The 21,445-nt window shown below is 44.9% G+C and overlaps 1 protein-coding gene and 1 pseudogene across 5 annotated transcripts in view; both read right to left on the reverse strand.

The window, feature by feature from the left end:
* Window positions 1–21,445, reverse strand: part of DEPDC5 (DEP domain containing 5, GATOR1 subcomplex subunit) — a 71,514-nt gene that overhangs the window by 43,816 nt on the left and 6,253 nt on the right. For all 5 annotated transcript variants that reach the window (XM_065904563.1, XM_065904561.1, XM_065904562.1 and 2 more), the window contains exons 5-21: window positions 20,175–20,260; window positions 19,007–19,090; window positions 17,965–18,014; window positions 16,486–16,555; window positions 14,797–14,875; window positions 13,875–13,936; window positions 10,680–10,749; window positions 9,946–10,018; window positions 8,567–8,670; window positions 8,206–8,280; window positions 6,759–6,893; window positions 5,970–6,031; window positions 5,758–5,831; window positions 4,948–5,017; window positions 4,717–4,753; window positions 3,875–3,995; window positions 1,161–1,381 (exon numbers count right to left, since the gene is read on the reverse strand). In XM_065904563.1, the coding sequence (XP_065760635.1) occupies window positions 1,161–1,381; window positions 3,875–3,995; window positions 4,717–4,753; window positions 4,948–5,017; window positions 5,758–5,831; window positions 5,970–6,031; window positions 6,759–6,893; window positions 8,206–8,280; window positions 8,567–8,670; window positions 9,946–10,018; window positions 10,680–10,749; window positions 13,875–13,936; window positions 14,797–14,875; window positions 16,486–16,555; window positions 17,965–18,014; window positions 19,007–19,090; window positions 20,175–20,260 (1,473 nt within the window). The remainder of the gene's footprint in view (window positions 1–1,160; window positions 1,382–3,874; window positions 3,996–4,716; window positions 4,754–4,947; window positions 5,018–5,757; window positions 5,832–5,969; window positions 6,032–6,758; window positions 6,894–8,205; window positions 8,281–8,566; window positions 8,671–9,945; window positions 10,019–10,679; window positions 10,750–13,874; window positions 13,937–14,796; window positions 14,876–16,485; window positions 16,556–17,964; window positions 18,015–19,006; window positions 19,091–20,174; window positions 20,261–21,445) is intronic.
* LOC136146226 (U4 spliceosomal RNA) lies at window positions 10,096–10,225 on the reverse strand (annotated as a pseudogene).

The following is a 21,445-nucleotide window of genomic DNA, read 5'->3' on the forward strand; positions in this document are numbered from 1 at the left end:
CAGAGAGAGAAAGCACAGGGTCACAGGGAAAGCAGGACTAGGCAGGAGGTCCTCCGGGGCTGACAAGGGCCTTGGAGGGTGCACGTGTTCGGGAACGAGGGAGACGAGTGAAGTGACCAAGTTATAAAGAAATGGAATACTGGGTTTGTTTACTTTTTAAACACTTAAGAGAAGGAGGTTCTGGTCCCTAAATTACTAGCCTAGTGAAGCCACACCCAAAGCCGACGGGGAGGACCACACATTGCCTGGATACCCCGGACTCTGAGCTGGATGCAATGACTCCATGGAGCTGTCTCCTCTGGGGTGGGTGTGTTCTGTATACAGGAGGAACAATACATGTAGGTATTTGGTGACCAGAAGGGCGGACCCTGGCAGAGACAGCCAGTGTGTTTAGTTCACTAGACCCATTTGACTTTCCTCTGAGGCTCACAAGGAGAGGGCAGTTTCCAGCCCCTTTGCACTGGGGCCACATAACAGAGCTCCAGTCAGCAGAGCAAAGGCAGAAGCAACCTGCTCCACCTGAAGGCCTGGACCACTGACATCTCCATTCACAATCTCCATTCTCCTCTCCCCTGCTATGGAAACTCTGGAGACCTGAGTTGATGACCCTGGCATCCCAGGATAGAAGGAACCCCAGGCCCTAGGTGACTGGGTAGACAGAAACCCCCTCCCACTGATGCAGAGGCCTGGAACATGAATAAGCAATCAATGTGACTGTGTTTAAAACAACAATAATAAATTCATGGGAGGAAAAAATGAGGAAATGAGTACATCCAGCCTTGACCAGGCATGGAGATGGCGTGCTATTTAGACCCAACCTGTCCCACCCAATTGCAGACAGGTCCCTAACGTGAGTGGATCAGAGAGCTGAAACCTACTACCAGATCCCCTGGTGAGTGTCCCACACCCACTAAGCAAACACCCAGGTTAGGAAGTGGGTCCGGGGACTTCCCTGGTGGTCTAGTGGCTAAGACTCTGTGCTCCCAATGCAGGGGGCCTGGAGCCGGTCCCGGGTCAGAGACCTAGACCACACGTGCCACAACTAAAAAAGATCCGAACAACGAAGACTGAAGTGCCTCAGTGCTGCCACTAACACCTGATGCAGCCAAATAAATAAACAAACAAAAGAGCAAAAAGGCTGCCCAGCCCTGCCCTCTGACCTCGAGTGCTGGTGTAGCCCAGGGAGCTGCTGACTTCGTACTGGTGCAGGTGGGGGTGAGGGATCACCAGGATGTTGGCGCTCCTGCCCAGCGAGCTGTCGTCGGAAGCCTGGCTCCTCACCTCCTCCGTGGGCAGCGTCCGGCCGGGCAGCGAAGGACTGGACGAAACGTCACAGGAGCTGGCGCTCTTCCGGCTGTGACTCTCCCGCTCTCGCACAGACCTGGCAGGCGAGAGACCAAGTCACTGTCTCCAGCACAGGCTGCATGGAAGACCAGTAATGATGACCCCTGTGGGATCTCTGGGTGGGAGGTACTCTGGATGCAGGAGGTACTCTGCCCAGAGCAGCTCTGGGAAGAAACAGGGGAGATGATGGACAGTCCTGCTGTGGCCGGAGTCCTGGGATCACAGCCTTATAGAAGCGATCCCTCAGTCTGACCCCACCTCATCCCACCATCAAGCTCGTGTCACGGAGAATGGAGTTTTGACTTGAGGTCATCCAGGAGGAAGCACACAGCACCACCTGAGACGTCTCCTGGCATCAGAAATTGAATCTAAATTTCACTGGGCCTCCAGAGACAGTTGCCAATTTACAGAAGACTCAGAGACGACAGGGCAAGTTAAACATAATCAAGGAAACAAAGAGCCAGACGAAGAAAAAGCAAGACACTCTACAGTCACAGAAAGGACACAAGATGAAATGCCACCTGTGCATCTTCTTCACGTCCTAACTCAAGCAAACTAACCATAAAAACTGCATTTTTGAGACAATTAGGAAGTCTGGAGAGGGACTGGCTATCAGAGGATATTAGCAATTAGTGTGAATTTTGTTACCAGGAAAACAGGTACTATTATTTGTTAGAGACACACACTGAAATATTTACACGTTAAAAAAAAAAAAAAGAGGGTATCTGAGATCTGTTTTAGAATACTCCAGTGAAATTTCAAATGTGGGAGAAGTGATAAAACAAGATTGACAACATGCTGATAACTGTTCATTTCACTAGTCTCTGAATGTTTCCTTAATAAAAATGAAAAAAAAAAACACCAGGATGCCCTTATTAAAACATGAAACTCCCTGAGCGGGGAGCCTCTGGAAGCGGCAGGAAGAAGGATCAGAAGGAGAGAAGTCCAATGGAAGCAAAATTTCAGAATGAAAGAGTCAGCAACTGCCCACAGGGCTGCCCCTGGAGTATCAAAGCTATTCTCTCTCCACCTGGAAGAGTTTTAAAGTGAGCTTAAATGGAGCCTGAAGATAGATCCCAAGGGCAGACTGCACATTTCATTATTTCAACAATAAATACTTGAGCACCAGCATATGCTCCACCCAGTGGAGGGACAGAGCACCGATTAGGGCACGGTCTATGCCCTCAGGGAACACAGTCTGAGTCTCTGAGACATCGGGTCTTGCCATCTTTGGTCAGAAGAAAGAAAACCAAGCATCTTGGACCCAGAAAGTGTTCTTAGATGCTCAGAAGAAAAGCACCACCAAGCCCTTGGGCAGCATCCAAGTGCAGGGAGCTGCTGCTAACAGCACTTACTCTGAGCTCTAAGCACTCTCGGGACCAGACATCAGGATGGGATGAGGGGAATGGACAGAAGACAGGCACGTGGCCACGATGAGCCCGTCTGCCATGATGTGAAGAGACGGGAGGTTTTTCTAGCCAGTGGTACTGAGTTACAGTACACTTTCCATACTAAGAAATGCAGAAAATAGACTGGCGATGCTTGGTCAACGAGGGGGAAAAAAAATTAAAAAATAGAACTCTACTTCCAACATTCTAAAAAAAAATTCTACACAAATCACTAAGCACAAAAACTAAGACTATAGGGACTTCCCTGGTGGTCCAGGGGTAAGGGCTTCAAGTTTCCATTGCAGGGAGGTGTGCTGTTTGATCCCTGGTTTGGGAATCGCATGCCACAATGTGCGGTCAAAAACAAACAGACAAACAAACAAAAACCAAGACTAAAAGAATTAGAAGAAAATACAAAATACACATCTTGGATCTGGGATGGCTTTCTTACATAGACCCAGAAATGAATATGTTGGTAAATCTAAACACATCACAGTGGAAAACTACTGGGTGACCCAAATACCAGGGAGCAAATTTCAAACACGAGAGTTAAAGAAGGAAAGGTATCTTGCCCTCTGGGAATAATAAACCTAAAAGAAACTCTGGACACTAGGATCGATCTATTGATCTATCTAACTTGGTGGTTCAGACGATAAAGAATCTGCCTGCAATGCAAGAGACCTGGGTTTGATCCCTGGGTTGGGAAGATCCCCTGGAGAAGGGAATGGCTACCCACTCCAGTGTTCTTGCCTGGAGAACTCCACGGACAGAGGAGCCTGGTGGGCTACAGTCCATGGGGTTGCACAGAGTTGGACACAAGTGAGTAACTAACACACTTTCACTTTATCTATTAGTGGCTGCTCAGTGAAATGAAGATTCTAGAATTCAATTGTTCCTCTTGGTTAGAAAAAGCAGGATGCTCTCCTCATTTGGGAACACTTCATCATAACAAACATAGCTAACCAAACAGCTAGGCCAGAGAACGGGAAAACAGACTCCCTAATGATGTATATACTATGGCTTCCATTTGGCTAATTTTAATTTAAGATATTTTCAAGGTTGCTCTCATGTAGGTCCCTCTGGGGCCTCAGGTTTTCCTAATTAGTTTCTACATCCACCCCAAAGCACATCTGGCAGAGAACCTGCAGGTGGCGAGGCGCTGAGCCCGGGAGGGACCTGGCAGCCTGAAGACTTGTGCGTCGTAAGCATCGTAATCCACCTGGATGGGAAGGGCGTTCTCAGATTCTTTGGGGGTCCCGAGAGCTGAAACACATGAATAATATCAACTGTCATCAAAACACACTTCAACAAGAGGCCTTTGGATGGTCTTCATCAAAATCTGCAAAGTATAGGTCATCATCAGCATCTTCTCATGGAAAAAAATGAGATAATAACCCATGATCAGGTTGCAAAGAGTAAATGATTTTTGCATCAAAACGATAGAGAAATTACTATTTACAAGCACTAAGTAAAGGCCAGATGATGGCACCATTTCCTTCTATGATACCATTGTTAAAAAACAGCATTTTACTGGGATGTGGGGGCTGGGTGGGAGGGAGGCTCCAGAGGGAAGGGATATACGCATGCATGTAGCCGATTCACACTGTTGTATGGCAGGAACTAACAAGGCATTGTGAAGCATCTATACTCCAATTAAAAGAATAAAAAAGCAATCATAAAAAATAGCACCTTAATGTATATATTTAGTCCTTTAAAACTTTTCACCCGATTCCTATAACCAACCTATGGAAAACAAACACAAGATTTTGAAAAAAAAAGAAAACAAAGTTTTGTTATCACCCATTTTGCAGTGGGTAATAGGACAAAAACATATGCAGTCATCAAGGGACCTTCCAAAGGTCACACAAGGCGAATTCAGGTCCCAAACTTGGTCATGAACTTTTTACGCAACCTCACAAAAACCTGTTGCCATGGGTCAGCTGACTCTTCCTAAAAGTGATGAAAGAAGGAAAAAAATACTCACATGTATCACGGCCGTTTTTTGCTTTCTCAGAGGTGGGCTGTAAAGTTAAACAGATAGTTAATCAGTCCTGGAATTTGCCCTGGTGTTTATTTATTTAATGCAGAAGACTATAAAATCTTAAAACGAATTTCTCAATTGCTATTCATGACCACTGGGAAACGGCATAACTTAGGGCCAAAATAACAATATCAGTGACAGTCCCCAAAGGCCCTGCTGGTCAGTGAAGCCTACCTTCTTTCCTGCCAGTTTAATTCGTGGAGTGAAACTATTACAAAAGAGCTGGCTTTTGGATGTGTAGAAACTGTGAAAGAAACAGACAGGGTCACTCATCTAAACCCCTTTCATTTTATTTTTAATTAAAAAAATTTTTTTTGACGGTGCCACACAGCATGTGGGATCTTACTTCCCCTACCAAGGATCAAACCCACGCTCCGTGCAGTGGAAGTGCAGAGTCTTAACCACCAAACCACCAGAGAAGTCCTCAAACCCCTTTCATTCTAAACCTCCAGACACAGCTGGAATCCCAGCCATTGATCAACCCTCCTAGGAATGCTCACTCAGGCCTCACTGATCTTTCCAATTCTAACTTTCCTTTGTAATTACTAGGAAACATTGATTGCGTTTTAAATTATTGTTCTATGCCTTTTCCCCATAAATTGTCTCATGTGTGGTTTAGAACCCCCTCCTTGAGCTGAAATCAGCAGGAACACGGAGGGCTGGTCCCAGTGAAGAGGAGGCCCAGGGAGCTTCCTACAAACAGAGGGGCCCAGGCCCAGCATCAGTCAGCTGTGGGCTGTGGGAGTCGGGAACTGGTGTGGAAAGAAGTCCTTCAAACTTGGTCTTATGCTTTTCACCACAGACTGCAATTATGTCATGGCCATGGCTTTGCATGTAGACAGGTTTGAAGCAAATGTTACACCTTAAGTTTCCACACTTTCTTGACAAAAGATTTTATATTAAGAGCTCAACAGGCTTGAAGAAAAAATGGCAAGGGAGCTAACAGAATCCCTGATCACCTACGGTGAATCTGCTCTCGCTCACCTGTGGTTTATCCAGTGAGGGATGTTGTAGTCATCGCCCAGACGGGAGTCGTGAGGGGCAGTCCGATTGTGCAGCTGAAAGGGAACAGACCATGGACCAGGTGAGCAGGGAAGCAGGCGGGACCCGGAGCCGCCCAGCTTCTCCGATTCTAACTATTCCAGACCACCCTGCACTGGAGCCTGGCTTTTAGCAAGCAGGGCGAAATCAATCACCTTGAACAACGGGACCGCGTGCAGCGGCTGCTCCCCCATGCACACCAGGTCCACACCGATTCCTAAGGAACAAAAAGGAGAGTTGGGGGGTGCGTGTGATTTAAGTGGGGTCAGGGTTCGAGACACAGCTGACTTATCAGCGCTGCCCAAGGCAGGTAAGAAGGAAATAGGTGCATTCCATCTTTCTAACCTTCACCAAGTCCCACTGCACCTGCCACTAATCAGCGTTTGACAATCCGCCTCTGACTGCCTTGTAGGTCATGATCTGTCAAGCAGACCACCATGCAGCCATGAGCAGTTTCAAGGCCAGAGAGGAAACGGAATCCTGCCAGCTCAGTAAAAAACAAAACAAGTCCATCAGTTCAGAGTCTCTTTACTGGCCGTCGGGACTCATGTTCCCAACTGTGTCTTGCTGTTGGAACACAAATCCAGCTGGGGGAGGGCGCAGGTTGGGGACATCACGGAGGGAGTACCAGGCGATGCTGTGGCACTTCCCAGGACGGGCCGATGGGCACTGGATCCTGGAAACAACCCCCAGAGGCGTTCTCCAGCGTCAAGTGTGTTTGGGAGACTCAGAGTGCCAGTTCTGTCCTTTAGAGGCAAACAAGACACTCCGACACCGTCACACTGGCGATGAGGAACTGTGCCTGACTGCGTTCCCAAGCTGACCGACCATGGAACTCTTTTTGGTACCTGACGTTACTCAGGTCCCCAGTCCCGATACTCAGAGCCCTAAGGCTAAGCCAGGCTATAAACACAGGACGCAGGGCAGCGCCCCAGGAGCATTACCGTTATCTATCATCCGCTGCTTGGTCAGGATCATGAGCAGCCGGTCCACTTCGAACACGCCCACCCCGGGTGTGATCACCACCGACATCTGCCCGGTTCGGTCAAAGTTGCGGTTGATATAGTGCTTGTCAAACACTTGAAACAGAGCAAAAAGTCCTCCCATGAAGATGCTACAGTGTCTCAGAAACCAGCCAATGGCAAGCGTTCCTGTGCTCTCGGACCCGCTTCGTCCATGTCCCTATCAGAACGACTGCCACCTCCTGGCCTGAGCTCACGACTGTCCTTCTCCTTCAATGTTAAGAGCTTCTTATGTACAGCTCTATGTCCCTGTCACCTTTGTTAATCCCCCTCTTCAAGGGTGTATACCTCATTTGTGCAGCCTTCTGTGAGAAGTGAAAGTGTTAGTCGCTCTGTCGTGTCCAACGCTTTATGACCCTGTGGACCATAGCCTGCCAGGTTCCTCTGTCCATGGGGTTTCCCAGATAAGAATACTGGAGTGGGTTGCCATTTTCTCCTCCAGGGGCTCTTTCTGACCCAGGGATAGAACACATGTCCCCTGCATTGCAGGCAGATTCTTTACTGTCTGAGACACCATGCCTAAATTTCATGTGGTTAATTTAAACCATCCATAAATGGATCTGTATTGCAACTTAGAAGAACCAAATATTAATTAAGACAGTATTCTCTGCTAAATGTTACATGGCAGCCTGGATGGGCGGGGAGTTTGGGGGAGAATGTATATGTATGGCTGAGCTCTTCTGCTATACATCATGCTATTAACAACGGTTCCTTTTTGGGAAGGATCTGACAGTGGAGGCAGAGGGGATATTTTTACTTTACTTGAAGTACTTTTCTAGTATTTGAATTCTAGGAACATGGGTTCCTTCTGTGATTTTTTTTTAAAAAGTAGATATAAAAAAAATTACCTAGAAGCAGTTAAGGGATAGAGTAGAAAATAGTTAAGAACACAGTTTTTAGGAAAATAAACGACCCAAGGAGAATTGCCTACAGCTCTTTACCCTTGGGTCAGCGTGAGACAAGCAAGTCAACTGCCAACAGAAGCCCCAGGACCTACATGGTGGCCATTAAATCCATCTAATCAGGACTTCCCTGGCAGTCCAGTGGTTAAGAACCAGCCTTTCAATGCAGGGGACATGGGTTCGATTCCTGGTGGGGGAACTAATATCCGAGAGGCCATGGAACAACTAAGCATTGCCACAAAAGATCTCGCGTGATGCAATGAAGATCCTGCGTGTTGCAACTACAAGCCGACGGAGCCAAATACATGAATATATAGTTTATAAAGTTACTGCTTTCAGTTAACCTGGGGGGTAGGTAGCTGGGGGCATCACCAGTTCGGCCTGGGTCTCTGCACATCAATAAAGAGAGGTTCACGGTCACGTGATCAGCAAAATGCCCACAGACCGTGGCCGGCACCCTTACTCACCGTTGAAGGACAGGTTGATGGCCTCTAGGTAATTTCCTTGTGCTGAGGTAGAATTGTCTCCTTGAGGAAAGCCCTCTGAAGCAAAAGACACAGAGAAGGGACATCATCTCATGAAAGGTGGACTCGCAAGGAACAAGCGGAAGGTGCCTGGCTCCGCAGGGCCCCACCCTGCAGAAGGGACATGACTGAACTTACTGCACGCGCAATGACCAGCGGGACCCCCAACCCGAAACAGACACCTGGCCAGAAGCAGAAGCCACACCCCGCGCTGGAAGGGAGGCAAGCAGGAACCTCTGCGTCCCCCAGCCTCCACCCGACACTCCCTCTCCCACCACGCCTCCCGGCACGTTAAGTGCAGTACCTGCCTGTTCCAGTCGCACCAGCACTGGGTACTGGATGAAGAGCTTTTTGATGGTCACGAGGAGTGAGGTCCACTCTTCCCTCCTCTCGTTCTGCACCACCACCCTGAAAGGAGCACCATCGAGAGGTGGGGCCTAAGCAGCGATGACACATGGGACGTCGGGTCCCTTACAGGGTTTCACGGAAAGGGGAGAAGGGACTCCTGGAGCTGGGGTCATTTACCATACAACCATACATGAAGTCAAATGTGTTTAACAGACATGAGCAGACTGGACCCCTCTAATGGTTCAGTGGTTAAGAATCCACCTGCCAAAGCAGGGGACAAGGGTTTGATCCCTGGTCCGAGAAAATTCCCTGTGCTGCTGGGCAACGAAGTCTGCTGCCACGAAAAAGAGTCGCCCCCACGAGATACAACTAGAGAAAGACTGAATACAGCAACAAAGACTCAGCACAGCCAGCAACAATTAAAATGCTCTAAAAAACAGCAAACTTGAGAGGAGGATATAGACACGTCCCACGTACTCCCCTCCCCTGACTATGGTCAATACTCCTCATTGGAGTGGGGCATTTGTTGCAATTCCTAAACCTACAGGGACACATCATCATCGGAAAGTCCCTTTATTCTTTAGGAACAAAATGCTTTAGTATCTGTCATTTGCTCTAAAGTAAAATTTAATACACTCACACACACACACACACACACACAAAAAAAAACACAGGTGAAGCAAACATGGAATGATATTAACTGTTTAATCCAGGAACTAGGGGTATGGGTTCATTATATTTAGTTCATTCTTCTTTTCTGCGAGAATTTGAAATTTTTCACAATAAAAAGTTTGGGAAGTTCAAAAGCAATGTGATATCCTAAACTGGATGCTGGAATAAAAAAAGGTGCATAAGTGGAAAAACTGATGAACTCTGAGAAAAGTCTGAAATCTAGTTCATAGCAATGTACCAGTGTGGGGCTTCCCAGGTAGCGCAGTGGTAAAGAATCCACCTGCCAAGCTGGAGATGGGGGTTCGATCCCTGGGTTGAGAAGGTCCCCTGCAGAAGAAAATGGCAACCCACTCCAGTACTCTTTCTAGAGAATCCAATGGACAGAGGAGCCTGGTGGGCTACAGTACATGGGGTCGCAAAAGAGCCAGACAAGACTGAAGCGATTGAGCACACACCAGCGCTCATCTCCAAGTTCTAACAGATGCACCTTGGTGAGGAAATGTTCAGAGGCAACTGTGTAAAGGGTACATGGAGCTCTCTGTGCTAGCTTTGCTACTCTCTGCAAGCCTAAAATTATTCCAAAGTCAAAGGGTAATTTTTTAAGTCAGATAAGAAACAAGCAAGGAGAAAAAAAGGCAAAAAAAGCAAAGCACCCAAACATACTTGTAAAAGTCTTCATAGAATCGCCCCTTGTGATCCTGCCTAATTGAGGCTCGGTTTATTTCAGGAAATTCATCTGAAATAGAGAAAACAACATACAGAGATCAGATTGAAGAGAGAAATTCAGCTTCTCTGCTCCCCCTTCTGGATTGAAGATCGACATCACACAAACACACACAAAAGATAACTATATTTCTAATAAGTTGGGAAGTTTTCAATTAGCAATAATGGCACCTCGGATAAATAAACCTCATGGGCTACGATACTGCCACTGTGCAAAACTAGCTTGGTTTTAAGATGGATCGCAGCCCAGAGACTTCTTGCATTGACTAATGGACTGAGTCATTTTCTACTCTATCCTATCTTTTAACAGAAAAATTGGGAGAGATGGAGCAGGAGAGATAAAATGATACAGAGTGAATCAGGATGGATGTGTGGAAAGCTTAATAAAAAAACAACTTTAGGAACAGTTAGAGGTTGGGATGGACATGTACACCCTGCTATACTTGAAATGGATAACCAACAAGGACCTACTATGTAGCACAAGGAACTCTGCTAAATGTCATGTAGCAACACGGATAGGAGGGGATTTGGGGAAAGAATGGATACATGTATATGTATGGCTGAGTCCCTTCACTTTTCAGTTGAAACTATCACAACACTGTTAATTAGCTATACCCCAATACAAAATAAAAAGTTAAAAAAAATATAGCTTTGTAAGAGAAAGAGTTACTCACCAAGAGATTTTGCATCATAAAAAGTCCTAGAAAACAGGACCACTGTCACTTCATGACTGCAGTTCTTCTCCTAGGCATGAATAGAGAAAAAGAGGGCTCAAGTTTAATCCATTTACTTCACCATGAAGCAGCCTGTGTGAACATAGCAGTTTCAGCTCTGGAAGGCTCGGAGGCTCAGGTATTGGGTGACCTCCTGTAACTGTAGGCTGCATAATACAGCGGAGAGATAGCTAGGCTGACTCGTGGCTCTGAAAGTGACCACTACATGACCTTGGGCAAGTATTCTGAAGTCACTGCAAATCACTGGGTTTCCCCGGTGGTCCAGTGGTTAAGACTCCACGCTTTCACTGCAGGGGGCACGGCTTCCATCCCTGATTGTGGAACTAAGGTCCTGCATGCTACACAGTGCAGCCAAAACAAACAGACAAACAAAAACTGCAAATCATCAATAAGGTGGGGGTGCTGTCTCCTTGCTGTGGTGTGAACAGACCAGCCCACTGTCAGAGGATCCTGGTATTTATACCTGGTGTTTTTTAACCTTTTCAGGACTGTGGTTTAGAGAAGAACAGAACTTAGGGTAGTGGGATGCCAGAACCAGACACTCCCACCTACTTCCAGGGTCACAGGACGGGGACTGGATGCTGCTTCAGATGCAGGGGTTGAAATTAAGGCAGAGAATTACCTTTGGACTGGGATGGGGATGAGTGAGAATAAACATTTCCATGCAGTCGGGAGTTCAATGTTCTAGAAGTAGGGTGTTTACAGACGGCATGAAATTTGGCCTGCACCAGGGAGTCAGCAAGCTCAGTATCAGTTCCTCCTGGTCTTTGAAAACAGAAACCCACACTAACCAACCTAGACTCGAACTCAGCCTACTGATTGCACAATTCAGCAGTCATCATATAAGGAAGACAACATAACGCACATCGCACGTCACCTTACGTTCTTCATAGCTATCTCTCAGGTAGACAGAAACTCCTAAATACAAGCCACAGGACCAAGGGCACACTTTCACTAGCCGCCAACTCATTTATTGGACATCTAGCACTCCAAATGCAGCTTCAAACTCATCTGATTGGGGTGCAAGTTTTAGACAGGAAAAATGCCCGACAGCAGGCTGGCGTGGGCATGCGAGCTTCTCAACCCATGTATGACGGAGGAGGTGATGTGCAATGGGGCTGACATGGCTCAGGATTATAGAAACACAGACAGGATGGCCTGGGGTTACAATCCCAGGAGAGCACTAGGGGAAAGGATGGAGTAGGATTAGAATTCTTATTCTGCTTTCGTAGGCTACTGATCCCAGGCAAGGTACCTAACCTCTTTCAGCTGTACCTTCCCTATCTGTGTAAGACTGACAAGAGGATTCAGTGGGATAATGTAGGTAAAACACTCATAACAACATCTGGCGGCAGTGGTGGTTGTTTAGTCATTCAGTTGTGTCCAACTCTGTGCAACCCCATGGACTGCAGCCCACCAGGCTCCTCTGTCCATGGGATTTCCCAGGAAAGAATACTGGAGAAGGTTGCCATTTCCTTCTTCAGGAGATCTTCCCGACCCAGGGGATCAAACTCATGTCTTCTCCACTGTAGTCCGATTCTTTACCGTCTGAGCCACCAGGGAAGCCCTTGCGTAGTATTGCTATCTTAACAATATTAAGTCCTCTGATCTATGAACATGAGATGTTTTTCACTGATATGGGTCTTTCCTTGAGCAAAGTTCTGTAGATTTTAGTGTACAAACCTTGCACCTTCTTGGGTAAATTATTGCATAGTGTTTTATTTCTCTGCTGCTGCTAAGTCGCTTCAGTCGTGTCCGACTCTGTGCGACCCCATAGACGGCAGACCACCAGGCTCCACCATCCCTGGGATTCTCCAGGCAAGAACACTAGAGGGGGTTGCCATTTCCTTCTCCAATGCATGAAAGTGAAAAGTGAAAGTGAAGTCGCTCAATTATGTCCGACTCTCAGCGACCCCATGGACTGCAGCCTACCAGGCTCCTCCATCCATGGGATTTTTCCAGGCAAGAGTACTGGAGTGGGGTGCCATTGCCTTCTCTGTTATTTCTCTGATGCTCTCGTAAATGGAATTTTTATTTCTCTTTAAAATTTTTAACTCCTTGTTTTAATTTCCTGTTCAGATTGTTCATTGTTGATGAAATACAAATGATCTGTGTGCTGATTTTGCAACTCTGCTAAATTTGTTCATTAGCTCTGTTTTTTTTTAATGGACTTGGGGGGGGGGTTCTACATAGAGGACGTCACCTGTGAGGAAAGATAGTTTTACTTCTTCTCTTCCAATATGGATGCCTTCTTTTTCTTTCTTTCTTTTCTTGGCCTAGTTGCTCTGGCTAGAATTCCCAGTACAACACTGATTGTTGTTGTTCAGTCCCTAAGTCGTGTCTGACTCTTTGTGACACAACGGACTGCAGCACACCAGGCTTCCCTGTCCTTCACTGTTTCCCAGAGTTTGCTCAGAATCCTGTCCACTGAGTCAGTGAGGCCATCCAACCATCTCATCCTCTGCCGACTTCTCCTTTTGCCTTCAGTCTTTCCCAGCATCAGGGTCTTTTCCAATGAGTTGGTTCTTCACATCAGGTAGCCAAAGTATTCGAGCTTCAGCTTCGGCATCAGTCCTTCCAGTGAATATTTAGGATTGATTTCCTTTAGGATAGACTGGTTTGCTCTCCTTGCTGTCCAAGGGACTCTCAAGAGTCTTCTCCAACACCACAATTTGAAAGCATCAATTCTTTGGCACTCAGCCTTCTTCATAGACCAACTCTCACATCTGGACATGACTACTGGAAAAACCATACCTTTGACTCTACCGATATCTGTCAGCAAAGTGATGTCTCTGTCTAGGTTTGTCATAGCTTTCCTTCCCAGGAGCGAGCATCTTTTAATTTCATGGCTGCATCTGCAGTGAATACTGGTGGTGAAAGCAAGCATCCTTATTTTGTTCCTGAACTTAAGGGGGAAAGTTTTCAGTCTCTTACCACTGAGTTTGATGTTAGCCCTGAGTTCCTCGCAAGTACACTTCACAATGTTGAAGTGATTAAGGTAATTTAAATCTACAGTCTCATCAATCAGACTTTAGCTCTGGTGCCTCCATTAAATGCAGATTAATAGAAATTGTTTTTAAAATCTGCACTGAATGATGTTTATACAGCAAGACTTGGTGATGAGAAGAAACATACCTTCCACTTGGTAAAGAGATCAGCAAGGAAACCATTCACAGCTTTCTCAAAATACAGATCCCCTGAAAAGAAACAATAGGAAGAAGGTGAGAATTCTCTTTATTTCTTGCTTGCAATTTCTTCCTCCGTAAAGTAATAGGAATAGGACCAGTCAAAGAGAAGGTGGGTACTGCTCTATCCTAAGAGTGGTTTCAACCTAGACTTTCTATTGAGCCAAATTTAATATTTACCTCACTCAGTAAGAGGTCATGGGTTCAAGGTAAAACACAAGATTGAACAAGCTGTGATGCTTGAAAAGAGTGTCTCTTCAAAATGAGAGAACCATCTAAAGTATTCTCATAGTGATGGTTCGTATTTGTTCGAAGGTGATCTGGTAGACCCTGGGCAGTCACTAAATTATCACTTGCAGTTTCTGCTGTTCTCGAGAAAACCCTTGATGACCTACATGAAAAATTAATTTGTAGTTTTGCTAAACACAAGTTAGAACTGCTTGAAACATGAGGCTGGTGTGTTGGGCACAGCATCCACACTTCATGGCAGTTTTATCATACTCGACTTACAGTACGGTAATTCTAATAAAATGAGACAAACCTGGTGATTTCTGTGAGTGATAGAACATGAAATGAAAGTTATCAAAGAAGCTGCTGGTTCCTGGCCATAAAGTCACTACCTCTATGACTTTTGATTCTGTACTTGTAGAATAATTGAAGATCTGAGAAGACAGATTTTTCATTAATGCTTTACTACATTTCATGCAATTCACTGCATATATAAAATGTACATTTATTTTTAACATTTGAGGATTCCTAAAGATTCAGGACATATCTTCAGAGAATGTTCAGAGATTACTGTAAATGATACCAATTTGAAGGAAACCAGAAACCTCCCCATTAGCATTACAACCCACACTTAGGAACAGTACCATAAATATCAAAATCCCACATTTCACAGCTCATCTGAATAAATATGTAAACCATAGCCGACGTAGAACGGAACACCACCTGCAATAAACAAAAACATAATTGCATCAAAAAGCAATGATGGATAGAATTTCAGTTCTGCAAAATGAAAAAGTTCTGGAGATTTGTTTCAGAATGATGTGAATATACTCAACACTACTGAACTGTACATTTAAAAATGGTTAAGGGAATTCCCTGGCGATCCGGTGATTATGACTCCACCCATCCACTGCAAGGAGAATAGGTTTCGACCCCTGATGGGGAAACTATAGCCTATATGCCTTGCAGTGTAGCCAAGACAAAAAAAAAAGAAAAAAAGGAGTGAATTGCTATAAAACTGGGGGAAAGATCACTGTAAAATACCAATGCATGCCCACTAGAGTGGAAAAAACTTTCAAATTTTAAAACTGGGTACTGGAGAAAGTAAAAAATATGAGGTTTTATATATGGGTACTAGGAGTATAAATTGTTCTGAAGAATTTAAAAGATAATTTGGCATTATCTTACAGAGCAGAACCTATGACATAACAAATACACTCCTAATCAGGGATTTAAGATATAGTGAGTACAAACAAGACAGCTAAAAGAGAGAGTGAGAGGGAGGAAGGGGGAGAATACATTTTCATTCCTCTTTAATAAAACTCGAAAGTAAGCAAAACGAGTAATATACTGCTTAGGGTAAAACATATATGTATCGTCACTATATAAATAAGCAAATTACAAAAATAATTTTTTGTAAGACAGACTGGTTATGTCTCAAAGTTGCCCCAAGTCCTCAACTATCTTGCCCGCCCAGGGGACGTCTGGTGGTGGCTGGTGGCCTTTCTGGAGGTTATGACTTGCAGGGGGTGGGGACGGGGTGGGAGCTACTGGCATTTACTGAGTAGAAGCCAGGGACCCTGACCCGCCCACAGCGCCCAGTACAGCCCCCCCACAACACTACTGCCCTTTTGGGCCAGGTGATTCTCTTTCTGGAGAGCTGTGCTTCATGCCGTAACAGGCTGAGCAAAATCCTCCACACAACCCCAGTTTGACAAACAAAGATGTCTCCAGACTTTGCAGAAAGACCCCTGGGGAGGCATGGTCACCCTGGGGTTGAGCACCACTGCTCTCAAGGGAGGCTGTGGGTGGGAACACGGAAGAGCAGACAGGTGCTTTCGCCAGGGTGGGGAAAGCACCCTGTGCTCTGGAGCCCTGGGGCCACAACTACCGAGCCCTAATTCCCAACAGCGTGCGGACGCTCATGGGTGCTCAGCTTGGAATTTCCCAACTGTACCAGAGTCACAGGAGGAGATTCCTTGGCAAAGGTCTTTCTCCGGGTTTACCAACACAATCTTCTACTGAGCTTAACTTTTGCTGTGTATTAATGGGCACAGAAGTCTGTGCCCTAGACACTTCTTTCTTACGTCTGATATTAAACAAAAGAAAACAAAGATCACCCCCAAACCAGAGAGATCAAACTGTAAAACCCTAGAATTTCAGGAGTCCCTGCTTTATTACAGTATTATTCCAGTTGGGCAGATGGTAAGTTTGGTCACGAGCTTGATTGTGAGATCAGGTTTTTACTAGTTTCTGTTTTGTTTTTGATTTCACGACTTACAGACATCACAACATGGGGAAACAAATCCAAAAAAGCATCGTATCGCCCTCACCCTGGTATCTTCGCTGATATAACCACACATGACCTTCTCATTCTTGACCCACAGCTCACCAGCCTGTGCCCTGAAAGGAGACGCACACGCATTATTACGAGTCCTACATAAACCAAGAAATGGAGGAGCCTTCAGGGTAGCTCCCTCTGCTCTGTCATTGTGACCCAAATAACCTGGTCACTTACAGATTTCCAGAGTGCCACGAACACAACACAAAGAACTTTCACCGTACACTGAATTTATACAATAGGACCTCTTGATTTGGGGGTCCACAGACAACCTCTCAATTTGAGGAAGGGCTGTGGGGAACCCACAAACCCTCTAAATGATGTAATCTTTCCTAAGCACAGAACTGTACACTCTGTCAAATCTCAAAAGGGTCCATATCACAAAAACCATTAAAAAGCACTGATGAACAAATCTGCTAATCCAAGCTTTGAGATAATGAGCTTCAAGAAAAACAAGATCCACTGCAATATCACAAGTAGACAGAACGTATAAAGGCACGGGGTCCCTACTCAATGGAGGCCATCTTTTCCTGGACGAGCCATGCAGCATGGGGATCTTAGTTCCCCAACCCAGGATCAAACTCACGCCCCCTGCACTGGAAGCACAGTCTTAACTACTGGACTACCAGGGAAGTCCCAGTGGAAGCCACTTCACTGAAAAATTTTCATGTCAGTATTAAGTAATATGCTATCTTCTGCCCCGCATCTTTTTTACTACACATTTTTGTTTATTTTTCAGTCATTGTTGTGAGATTAAGCTATTGCTTTTTCTTCTTTTTTGGCTATGCTGGGTCTTTGCTGCTGCATGGGCTTTTCTCTGGTTGCATCGAGCAGGAGCTACTCTCTGGTTGTGGTGTGTGGGCTTCTAATTGCAGTGGATTCTCTTGTTGCCGAGCACAGGCTCTATGACGAGCGGGCTTCAGTAGTTGCGGCTCCTGGGCTCCAGAGCACAGGCTTGGCAGTCATGTTGCATGGGCTTAGTTGCTTGGTGGCATGTGGGATTTTCCCGGACCAGGGATTACACCTGTATCTCTTGCATTGGTAGGCAGATTCTATCCACTGAGCCACCAGGGAAGCCCTCCTCTTGGCTACAATGAACAAGCACTGTATGTAAAAATATTTAGCACACGCCTGATACACAGCATGTGCTGAACAAGTGGAGCTCAACAGTGTTAATTCCACAACCAGGACATGTGTGTTGAGACTGGTCACCACATAATCAGAGCTCAAGTGAGAGAGAAGGTTCCAGAAGATCCTCTGCAGTTGGGCAGATTGAGCAGAAAAACACCCAAATTGGACATTCCAATGGGCTTTAAGTGTGCCTAGCAAACATATCTATTCGCTCCTGGACCTACTGTGTATTTTATTATATGGATATCCACACGCCTCAGAGGCTGTATGTAAAACAGTTACTGCACTGGATCCTGCTCCTGTTTACAAGCTGATGAATCAAGAGTGACACAGTAGTTACCTGATGCCAGCGAATTCCACCTTCTGAGTGATATAGGCACACGTGCTGACCTAAGTGGAGAGAGAGAGACTCAACAGCACATCGAGGCCATAACACGTCACAAAGACAGTCTCCTGCTTTCTAATCTCTTCTAACAACCCGATACTCAATTAACACGGGAGTAATAGATTTATCCCACAGGGAGACCTGCTGGGGCGGGTCTAACAGTAGGTTCTTAAGGGCTTGGCAGGTACAGACAACAGTGAAGACTGGGTGGATAGTAAGGGGCCAGCTTCACTAGTACACTTGTCATAGATGCTCACATATGCACCTATTATTTACACATAGAACATCTACTTCTCATTTTAGAAAATGGAACCTTCTCCCACCAAATAAAAAATAAGCAAAGACATCGCTGTCTAAAAATATACAGTGTGGACATTTTACTTAGGATTTGCTGTTCCATAACTGCCAAAGAGTCCAAAAGGAGAAGCTTCCGCACCAGCTTGCAATTCTGATGAACTGATCATGTTCAGTGGAAAATGCCAATTAAAAATAAATAAACAAGGAAACATGGGAGGAGGGGAAAGTGAAAAGCAGCCTAATCTGGAAACAAGATCTGGGTTCCAGCCTAGTGTCAACTGTTTACTGGCTTTCTTGTCATGAAAACTCACTCAACCCCTCTATCTCAGTTTTCATATAGATAAATTCGGGGTAATAAACGCCTATCCCCAGGAGGAGACATGAGGAACAAATGAAATCAGGTGAAAACTTGCAAATCAAAGTTCCATTTAAATGTAAAATCATATTATACTTTTCCATTCAGACCAAAAAATGCAGAGTAAAACTCTGTGACAATAAACAAGCAAAACAAAGCATTAAAAAACACATGAAAGGGAGAATGGAAGGAGACAGACAACATGTCTACAATAATTGTCTGTAATGCTGGAATCAGAAATGATTTTATACTCTTCTGACTAGATATAAATCTCCCCAGTGACATGGATTATTAACATAATAGAAAAAGTAATAGACTTTAAAACAAAAAAAAATCACATCTTACCAAACTTTTCTTTAGTCGCCACATATCCCCACGGCCAATATATTGATCCTTAAAGGTTAATTCCACAAGGTCAAGGGTCACATCCTAAAAAGGATAATCAGATGTATGTCTCTGCATTACTCTGCCAGGCTTTACAGTTGTAAGATAGTGCTCAGTCACCACAATGAAAGTTTTTGACAAAAAGACAACCACTGAAGACCATTCAGTAGCGAAAGTGAAAGTGAAAGTCACTCAGCCGTATCCGACTCTTTGTGACCCCATGGACTATACAGTTCATGGACTTCTCCAGGCCAGAATTCTGGAGTGGGTAGGTAGCCTTCCCTTCTCCACGCATTTTCCCAGCCCAGGGATCGAACCCAGGTCTCCCGCATTGCAGGCAGATTCTTTACCAGCTGAGCCACAAGGGAAGCCCATTCAGTAGCGGAACCCCGACAAACAGAATCTTATCCTGCCTGAGAAGGCTTTTGAGGACAGGGAAGTTTCCAACAGACATGACAGCCACTGTACAATGGTCAAGTGCAAAGCATACCAGAGTAGAGAGTCAGGGTTTTAGTCTTGATTTTGGTGCACAAACATGACACTGAGCGGTGGGCTTTATTTCCCTAGATAATATCAATCATGTCTTTTGGACAATGATTTTTACCTCTTAATTTTATAGCATCATTGCTCCAAGTAAAATGAGAGCACAGAAAGAAATTTTAGTATTTTTATAGAAAATTTTGTATTTAGCTTCACAAACATACATATATGTACAGAACCTTTATAGGACAAGCTTTTTAAAAAGGAGGACTTTAAATACAATGTACATTCTGTCCATAATCTAAATGACCTATGCATGACCACATATTTAACAGTCTAACACTATACTTGGTGTGTTAGTTGCTCCATCATGTTTCACTCTTTGCAACGCCATGGGCGGTAGCCCACCAGGCTCTTCTGTCTTTGGAATTCTCCAGGCAAGAATACTGGAGTGGGTAGCCATTCCCTTCTCCAGTGGATCTTCCCAAAGCAGAGACTGAACCCAGGTCTCCTGCTTTACAGGAGAGTTCTTTACTGTCTGAGCCACCAGGGAAGCCCTAAGTAACTCATGATTTCCTTAGAGACCTAATGTTGAGGAAGGGCGTTAATCATTCCCCATAAGATATTCAAATCCAGAATAAAGACGCACCTTAGGGTCTACAACATTCACATACACATCTTGATAAGGTCTTAGCCGGAACACCTGAGTCACCGTCTGGTCCACACTGATAGTTTCTGAAACAGAGAAGAAATCTGGATCAGATAACACATTCTGAAAAACCAGGTAAATACATTCTAATCTATAAAAGGCTTCCGAGGTGGCTCAGTGGTAAAGAATCTGCCTGCCACTGCAGGAGAAGCAGGAGATGTGGGTTCGATCCCTGGGTCGGGAAGATCCCCTGCAGAAGGAAATGGCAACCCACTCCAGTATTTCTTCCCTAGAAAATTCATGGGCAAAGGAGACTGACAGGCTGCAGTCCATGGGTTCACAAAGAATGAGATATGACCGAGGGCATGCGTGTGCGTGCGTGCATGGGCACACACACACACAATTTATAAATACCCAAACATCCAACAAACAATACAACTGATCCTTTGTTAAGGGCAAGACATGTTCTCCACCTTCAGGAACTTAAACCTTAGAGAGTTCTCTGCTTTTCAGGTGAAGTAAGACCTGAACCCAAGCAATTAAAAAATGAGAGAGAGACAGACTGAAAATTTACATATAGAGAGAGAGAAAGAGAGAGAAAAGAATTTAAGAAGCAACATAACAAAGCTCAAAGGGTCCTGAAAACTTAGAAGAGGAAAGAGATCACTTCTCTTTTGGAATGAAAGCAGTGCTGGTAGTCAAGGAAGAAACAAACTTTCCAATGAACCCTGAAGTCTGGTAAGTAAAAAACTGAACAGGCAGCAGGAGATGAGGTGAGAGTAAAAAGGACACTCAAATTTGAAAGCATGTTTTCCCATCAAGTTAAAACATAAAAAAGTGGTTGACATCAAAATCCTTTAGAGAAGATTTTTTTAAAAATTTTTTTCTTTTCAGTGCTATTTAAGGAATTACTTTTATTTGCTATCAACTAACATTTTAGTTCCTAGATCAGCATGGTACAGTCATTAGAAGAAAGGATTTGGATCTAGAATGAGTAAGTATTGATAGAATCACTGCTCTGGTTCCTTCACTTGCTAACACCAGGCAAACTTGCTCATCCCACTGAGACAAAGGTTCCACCCTCACTCTAGTGGGAGCTAGTGGGAAGATCAAGAAAGATAGATGACAAACAGCTCCAGTACAGAGCCTTGCACAAGTGCCAGGTAATCAGCAGAGTATGTTCCTCCCCTGCTCCAACCCAATGTAGACACTTAACAAATATTTTGTGAAAAAATATAATATTGAGGAAAGCATGCTTTGCCAACAATTGT

Source organism: Muntiacus reevesi, chromosome 13 (assembly GCF_963930625.1).
Source record: "Muntiacus reevesi chromosome 13, mMunRee1.1, whole genome shotgun sequence".
NCBI classification, from domain to species: Eukaryota; Metazoa; Chordata; class Mammalia; order Artiodactyla; family Cervidae; genus Muntiacus; species Muntiacus reevesi.